The sequence below is a fragment of the Mandrillus leucophaeus genome, unplaced genomic scaffold (genome assembly GCF_000951045.1).
Source record: "Mandrillus leucophaeus isolate KB7577 unplaced genomic scaffold, Mleu.le_1.0 Scaffold581, whole genome shotgun sequence".
NCBI classification, from domain to species: Eukaryota; Metazoa; Chordata; class Mammalia; order Primates; family Cercopithecidae; genus Mandrillus; species Mandrillus leucophaeus.
Genome location: NW_012106264.1, coordinates 648,414 through 657,358, shown reverse-complemented (window position 1 = coordinate 657,358; position 8,945 = coordinate 648,414). Strand labels below are relative to the sequence as shown.

The window sequence follows — 8,945 nt, the reverse complement described above, 5'->3', positions numbered from 1 at the left end:
AAAGAAAGGCTGCATGTGGTGGATGACAGGAAAGGAAGTCAAGAACAACTTCTGGCTTTGGGGCTTACACAGAGAGTTGGAAATTTGTTTTATTTATCTGAACGAATAGGGATGAAGTGGAGGTTGGAAATATTAGAGATTTTGAACTTTTTGTGCCCATTAGATATCCAGGAGACTGTTTGTTGGCAGTTAGAAACCTGCACTTAGTTCTCAGAGGAGAAATCAAAACAAAAGATATAAAACTGGAAGTTATTTAAATATGCATGGTATTTAAAGCCTTGAGGTTGACTGAGATCATTTGTCTGGGAGGGTATAGTTGGAGAAGAGGGCGCTAGACCAAGCTCTGGCTGCTGCGTCATTCAGATAGAGGAGGAGAGGCAAATGAATGAGACTGAGAAGGAGCATCCAGTAAGATAGAAGGAAAACTCTAAAAAGTGAATCAAGGAAGTCAAGAGAATAGAGAGGCTCTAGAAAAATATGGTAGTTAGCTGAATTGATTTTTGCAGAGAGATCAAGTAAGATACGGCCTGGACCACATCCACTGGATTCAGAGACAATATGGAAGTGAGTGTTTAGTTTGTTGAAAACAGATTTTCATGATGGGATAGCCTCCAATTGGAATGAATAAAAGTATAAATAAGTATATATGGAGGCTTACAGATTTCACAGAAGAATAAAAAGTAGAGAAATAACAAAAGACATACCTCCACAAGGACAAAGGATGGAGAGATGACAACAGCAGAGGAGATAAATTTTTTTTTTTAAAGATAATAGCAGAAGGATGAGTGGTAACTCTCTAAAGAGAAAGCTTCAATATACAGGCCTCCACTGGGGGTGAGAGTAAGTCAACCACTGATAAATTATTAATTCTGTGGAATCCTGGAAAGATTCAGGAGTTGCAGCGAGGTTCCTCTGAAGATTTGGGTGTGGCATGTGACTAAATACAGGAAAGATGGTTGAAATACAGTGTAGCTAGGGACTGTCTCTCAGCTCCAGATCCCTCCTTCCACTCAAGGAGTTGGATGACTACACCTCTCTCCCTTTTAACAGCTTAGGATTTTATCTCTGGAGATATTGAAACCAAAGAAATTCTAGACCAGTGATCTCAGGCACTGCTGAGGGCAGAAGTGAGAAGTTTTACTGAAACTGTGCGATTAAGGAAATGCTTACACCCTGAACTATAAAACCCTCATTACCTCTTCCCTTACTCAGCTTCCAGCACTTCAGCAGCTATGCTAGTATGCTCTAGACAGGATCTGGAGAATTCTTCTTGTGGAAAGAAATTAGACAACACTAGATACTGAAATTTCAAGGATCTTCCCAATCAAAACTGCCACGTCTCTGCTAAGTTACCCTAAAGCTAAGTTCACCAGCTGACAGGCCCTACCCCTGCACACAAAGCTTCCAGGCATCATATTGTTGCCTCATTTTCAAATGCAAAGGACATTCTGGGATTACCAGATATCTGAGGAAAATCTCTAGCTTGAAATATAGAGACCAAAACAAATATCCCTATGAAGCAAAGTCAGAGAGAACTGAGACAGTGCAAATAGCAAAACCAACTTCAAATGTCCTCAGCAATATAAGAGAAAGTATAGCACCACAAGGTCAGTAATCGAAATGATATTCAGCTAACTACCACATTTTTCTAGAGCCTCTCTATTCTCTTGACTTCCTTGATTCACTTTTTAGAGTTTTCTTTCTACCTTACTGGATGCACCTTCATGAGAAGGAGTGAAAACAAACAAACAACAACAACAAACAAAAGATGCCATTTTAAATGATTGTAAACAAAAAAAGATCTCTTTGAAATTTAAAAAAAACCCTCAAAATTCACTAGAAGGATTTGAAGACTTTAGAAACTGAGGAAATCTCCCCAAAAGAAAAATAAAATGACAGAATTGGAAGACAGAAGAAGAAATACAAGAAAATTAGTGTCAGTCCGGGAGGTCAAACATCCAAATCATAAGATTTTTAGAAAGACAGAACAGAGGAAATGGATGAGAGGCAATTATCAAAGAAAAAAAAAGCAAGAAAAATTTTCCAGAACTGACTGATATAACTTTGTACTGTACAAGTTCCTAACATAATGAAAGAAGAATCCATACTATGGCACCATATCATGAGATTTTAGAACAGTAGTTTTAAAAATCTGAAATCATCCAGAAGAAAAAAAAAATAGTCTCTTACAAGAGGTCAGTAAACTAAATGATACCAGTCTTCACAATCTAGAATCTAGAAACAGTGGATCAATGCCTTCAAAATCCTGAGGAAAAATCGTATCCATCCTAGAATTCTATAACCAGTTAAACTATGAGTCAAATATGAGGGTGGAATAAGACATTTTCAGACATATAAGGTCTATGGACAACTAGGGCCATTTTTCTCTTCTTCCTGGGCACATGGCTAAGTTACATTTCTCAACCTTTCTTGTAGCTAGGTAGGGCTACATGTCTAAGCCCTAGTCAGAGGCCCCTAAAGGGAAGGAATACATATTAATTTCCATTTCATTTCTTTAAGAGTAAATACCTATTCCTTGATTTCTGCTTGTATATATATTTTTATTTTCTGTATATTATCATGTTTTCACATCTTAACAAACTTTTCTAGCTAGGGAGAGATAGCACCTTCCAGGCTAGCCAATTCTTAGAAGCAGCAAAGGGCCCAGCCAGGAGCATGAGCTGATATGCAAACTAACCGTTCCAGAGCCATAGCTCCTCTATCTGGCCTATATACTCCAGGAAACAATATTTATCTGCCTTAGTCATTCCAAAGCCAAGTACCAGGCAACTAGGTAGTAATCAGCTATATAGCTCAAAGAAAACAGGAATTATTCAAACCAGCCAATCCTAAACTGTTCGCCTGCCTTTCCTTGCCTTTCCCACAGAAACTCCAATAAAAGGAAAGACCTAAATAAACCTTTCCTTCACTCCTGTCTTCTGCCTCCTGACTACCTTGGTGTCTTTCTCAGGTGGTCCAGCATGGCAGTGCCATGCCTCCTGTCTCTAGGGCCTGTGAGCCTCTCCTCTTGTGGCTGCACCTTGACTGACTGTATCATAAAATAACACAAAATACTGTTCTTCTGCCCTCTCCTTGGGCTGAAATGATGATGACACTGGAAACCATATGTTGAAGATGGAACAGTCATAGTCACCCAGGATCCCTGAATGACTACATGGAGCAGAGCTCCAACCATCCTATAATACTTATCTTAGGACTGGTACAAGGGAGAAAAATAAACTTGTTTATTTTTCAAAGTCACTTTCGGGATCTCCTTGTTACAGCAGCTTAGCATTACCCTAACATTGCATAAGGTTTTAAAATAATTTTCCACCATAAACTCTCTCTCAAGAAGCTTCTAGAGAAAGTGCTGCCCTGAGATGGAAAAATAAATCCAGAAAAAAGATAGGAATTTACAAGGGAAAAAAGGGAATTTCCAGAACATTGCTGAATACAAATTGCAGGAAGGACAAGAGACCTAGCAAGCAACCAATACTGGTTGGACAGAGGCTTCCAAATGGGATTGCTCAAGGGAAAAAAGTGAAACTGATAGATTGCCTCATGTGTATTGAAAAGGCAGGGATAATTCTGGTAGAGGTTTCAGGATAAATTAATGGTATATATGAAGAAAACTATGGAAATTTTAAAAATGAGGCTATTGTTAATATCTAGAAAAACAAAAATTACAAGAACGGATGGTCATCACAATGCAATTATATGATCCAGTTATAAATGTTACTAGAGGTAACATTTATAGTTATTATAATGTCATCACAATGCAATTATATGACCCAGTTATAAATGTTACTAGAGGTAACATTTATAGTTATCATAATGTAAATGCTAAATGCAAATTTAACACCAAAAATTTGGTACAATCATTTGGGGAGAATTGTGAGCTGGAACGTGAGACATAAGTGTTCAGAGGGAGTAGTCTAACCTAAATCTTCCTTTTCATTAGAAGGAAGACAATAAATCATTCCCGAAGCAGGGAAAAAAAAAAACCTCAACCAACAAAGAAGTAATGGTAGTAAGAGAATTTATGACTGGGTGTAATGGCTCAGGCCTGCAATCCCAGTGCTTTGAAAAGCTGAGGTGAGAGGATTCCTTAAGCCCAGGAGTACCAGGCTGCAGTGAGCTATGATGGTGTCACTGCACTCCAGCCTGGGTGACAGAGCGAGACCCTGTCTCTAAATAAATAGATAAATGCAGTATGAAGGTAAATGCCAACAGGAACCCTGGGAAGTAGGACTCAGAGTAAGAAGCAGTTGGGGAAAGGGAGTCAGGGGCTGAAGTTTTATGAGAAGACTTGTAGGACTACAAGTTTTTCTTTTTCGGAACTACTTACATGCACTACCTAATATAATAAAATAAAATCAACAAGTGAATGGGAAGTGAGAAGTGACATAGCAAATGTGGGGAAGGCCTTCAAGAATGGGGTGAGGGGCTGGGCATGGTGGCTCACACCTGTAATCCCAGCACTTTGGAAGGATGAGGCAGGTAGACTGCCTGAGCTCAGGAGTTCAAGACCAGCCTGGACAACACAGTGAAACCCCATCTCTATTAAAGTACAAAAAATTAGCTGGGTGTGGCAGTGTGCGCCTGTAGTCCCAGCTACTCGGGAGGCTGAAGCAGGAGAATCGCTTGAACCCAGGAGAAGGAGGTTGCAGTGAGCCAAGATTGTGCCACTGCACTCTAGCCTGGGTGACAGAGCGAGATTCTATCTCCAAAGAAAAAAAAAAGAATGGGAGCGAGGAAGGAGAGCGGAGGGAGAGGCGGTGGCTGAGGAGTGAAGCGGGGACGTTAAGATGGACATCATTCAAACAGTGTTTGGTCCAGGGACTTCTGGGGTCACACTGTCTGAGGAACCCACGCCATCCCACCAAGCCTACTGAATCAAGATCTTGCTTGGTGGGGTGTCAGGACCTGGAAACTCAAGTTTTTAATCATCTCCTTGGATGATACTTGTGCATACAGAACTGAGCTTGTTTGGATGCTGATGAAAAGGACTCAAGAAAAAGACAGGAGGGAAAGGAGAAATGCACTGAGCAAAGCCCCTGAGACGGCAGGAGGATGAGAAGGCACCCAGCGTTCAAATGGAGGAGTTGGTCCTTGCTAATCCAATGTAATGGGGCTACAGGAGAGACAGTGGGTCACTTTATAGACCTAGTGGTGGGAAAAGAGGAGGTGCCTGTCAGCACTTGCATGCTTGTTCCCTTTTGTAAGGGAATATTATTTAAGTCTATGTTTTACAGTAGACCAAGAGTTCCACGGGGGCCAAGACCATGGCATTTCCCACTCCATTCCTCACCGTGGCCTAGCACGCAGCAGTGCCTGGCCCAGAGGAGGAGCTCTATACATGTCTGTTGAATGACTACATGAATGACAGTTTCTTCTGAGGTAAGGGGACTCTTGCTTAAAATCAGACAGATAGGACTGGAGTTCGGGATTAGGACAGGCGACGGGTGGATCTGGAAGGCATGGGTAGGTAGAGAACAGCTGAAGCATTCAGGATGAAGGCAACAGGAAAGGGAAGAAAAAGAAGTGCTGAAGTGTGTGAGGGAGCGAATCCACAGTAGGGTGCAGGAAACAGACGCATACTGAGGAAGAAGGGGGAAGCACCCCAAATCCTCCACATCATCCAACCTAGACCTTCTCTTTCAACCACACCTCCCACTTCTTGAAGTGCTATCCTACAGTAAAGGCAATGGAATGGATAAGCTGATTAACCTGGTGTCTTATAATTAGGGAAGATACTTTGATGTAAGAAATCAAAGACAGGAGTGAACGGAACTTTCTCAGACAGTCCGTTGGAATCACACGGAGCCCAGGACGGAGCCCCGTTCACTTCTCTCCTGGGCTATTTCCTTTCACAGTCACCTCTGATCCAATGCCAGAGCCAACCCCTCAGTGGCTGACCTCCAATTTGTTCCTATTAAGGAAATTCTCAGGGGATTAGACATGGATTTGGACTCAGGCAGCATCCAAAGAAGGATTGAAGCAAAAAAAAAAAAAAAAAAAGTAGATGTTGGCGTAGATGCGGTGATCAGGGAACACTTCTACACTGCTAGTGGGAATGTAAACTAGTACAGTCACTATGGAAAACAGTGTGGAGATTTCTTAAAGAACTAAAAGTAGAGCTACCATTTGATCCAGCAATCCCACTACTGGGTATCTACCCAGAGGAAAAAAAGTCATTATACGAAAAAGATACTTGCACACACATGTTTATAGCAGCACAATTCACAATTGCAAAGTCATGGAACCCAAATGCCCATCAATCAACAGGTGGATAAAGAAACTGGCATATATATATGAAGGAATACTACTCAGCCATAAAAAGGAATGAATTAACGGCATTTGCAGCGACCTGGATGACATTGGAGACTATTATTCTAAGTGAAGTAACTCAGGAAAGGAAAACCAAACATCGTATGTTCTCACTGATATGTGGGAGCTAAGCTATGAGGACTCAAAGGCGTAAGAATGATACAATGGACTTTGGGCACTAGGGAGGAAGGACAGGGGAGGGACGAGAGATGAAACACTACCAATAGGGTGGGTGCAATGTATACTGCTCAGTGATGGGTGAACCAAAATCTCACAAATCACTACTAAAGAACTTACTCATGTAAGCAAATATCACCTGTACCCCGATAACCTATGGAAAACAAACAAAGAAGGATTGAAGGATTTTTACTTGACTTTAGACTGAGATCCTGGTTTTAATTTGGAATTAAGAATGCCATTGGAACTAGAATTTTCCAGTTAAAAACAAAACTTTTATCCAAGATACAAAGGAAAGTAAAAGTCTCACCCTCACCTCATTTCCCCAGCACCGCCCCTCACCGTCCCACAACTTGTGCTCACAGTCACAGCTCGGGGAGACTAATACAGATTTGCTTCTCAGATAGCATCAGAGTCATGGTCAATGGAATTGGGATCAGTACTGGCTTTTGCAGAAATGGGCAAAAAAAAAAAAAAAAGAATCATCATCGTTTCTGGAAGAAGAGTCATGCCTAGACAGGGGATCCCCCTTCTCCTTCAGGCTGTATGTGGCCTCCATGCCCCTCTCCTTCCTTAACTGCTAAGTAACTTACTGGGTCCCAGAAGTCCAAAGAGAAGCAGCCACAGGAACCAGAAGGCTGGAGAAATGTTTCCTCTTCTCATCTCTAAATGATGCACATAGAAATTGTCATTTAGATGCCTGGGTTCCAAAGGAAGAATAGGTCAAAGAGGCAGAGAGACAAGGGGCAAACCCCCTGGGCCTTGATAGAAAATAAAGTTGCACAAAAAGACCCAAAGGCCAGCCACTGCCAGGGTAAGCCTTGTAGGCAGGTGGGATGGTTGCAGGGAGCCCCCAGATTGCTCCACAGTTTGGCTTCTTGTTTTTCTTCTTTTTTCCTCGCAAGCGTATCTGTGGCATTTATAGCTGATGCTGAGTAGGAGAGGCCAGAGCTTTGGGTCCTCCCTCCCCAGGGAGGGGCATCTCCGCACTGTGCTTTCTGCAGGGCCATTTGGAGAAATGTACCCTACAGGGATCAAGGCGGAGGAGTGAGCTGAGTCGGTAAGATCAGAGGGCGCACACATGAGGAGGGGCAGGGACAGGGGCAGAATGAGGGGATCAAACTTGTCGGAGTGGAAGGGACCCACCCTTTGAACCAGAGCTGACCTGAAACCTGTTTTCCCTGGGTATGCCTCATTTTCAAAGCAGGAGGCCTTTGTAGAAGAAAGAAGGAGGAAAAGAAAAGGAAACAAATGGATGGTAAAGGTCAATAGCAGTCCATCTGGGGGATGCTGGGGATTTGGAGGGTGAGAAGAGCATCAGGACACACGCCCAGTTTTCTCCAGAGTGCTCCTTCCCAGCTGCAGAGCAGCACGTGGCTGCGTGAGTGACGCACTGCATTCCCCGTGAGCTCTCCAAGGGTGGGGAAACTGGACATTGAGTGAGTCTCACTTCTAGTATGAAGCGGAAGTGAGTAGGGAAGAGGATGGGGCACGGAACTGCCCATTTCCCTGAGTTGATCTTTGGCAATGGCTCTTAAGCATAGGGCAGGGACCCTAACTCACCTGGGTCCCTCTTTCTAGGCTCACAACTAGCAGTTGATTGAAAGTGACCCCGTGTGACTCAGATATGCAAGGAAAAATGTAGTTTGACTTGCTATAACTCACCCAATTCAGTTTTTGAACTCTTTCCCACCAATGGCAGGGAAGGCTGGGGTTGGAAATGAGGATATGGGTTTAAGCTTGCCAAATATTGGTGATAAAATTTCATTTTCTTTTAAAAGTGTCTCTTTCGGAGGACATACTGTGTGGTTCTGATTATATGAAAGTCGAGGACAGGGAAAAATCAACTGATGATGATTGAAGTCAAAATACTGGCTACCTCTGGGGTGGCACTGATGGGGAGGAGGCGGGGGAGGCTTCTGGGGTGAAGCCTTGACACATCTTGATCTGGAAAGTGGGTAGGTGAGTGTATGCATGTATTAAGATTCAACAATTGGCCAGGCACAGTGGCTCATGCTTGTAATCCCAACACCTTGAGAGGCCGAAGTGGGAGGATTGTGTGAGCCCAGGAGTTCAAGACCAGCCTGGACAACATAGCAAGACCCTGTCTCTATTTATTTAAAATAAATATGTTAAATAATTAAATAAAATTCAACGACTTGAGCACTTATGTGTCCACTCTGCACATTTTACTGCATATATTTTAAGTCTCAATTTAAAGATTAAAAACAACAGTCAAGGGTACAAACTTTCAGTTATAAGATGAATGAGTTCTGGGACTTTAATCACATGGAGACTATAATTAACAATATTGTATTGTCTGTCTGAAATTTGCTAACACACACAGAAAAAGATGGTAAATATGTGTTGATGATGTGTTCATTAGTTCAACAGTGGTAATTATTTCGCAGTGTATACTCATCAAATCAACACATTGT

The 8,945-nt window shown here is 42.3% G+C and overlaps 1 protein-coding gene across 1 annotated transcript in view; it reads right to left on the bottom strand.

Moving 5' to 3' along the window:
- The window catches only part of MUC22 (mucin 22), an 18,303-nt gene extending 11,133 nt beyond the window's left edge, over positions 1-7,170 (bottom strand). Inside the window, exon 1 of the mRNA XM_011999111.1 lies at positions 7,101-7,170. Coding sequence (XP_011854501.1) covers positions 7,101-7,170 — 70 coding nt within the window. The remainder of the gene's footprint in view (positions 1-7,100) is intronic.
- Between the last annotated feature and the right edge of the window lie 1,775 nt (positions 7,171-8,945).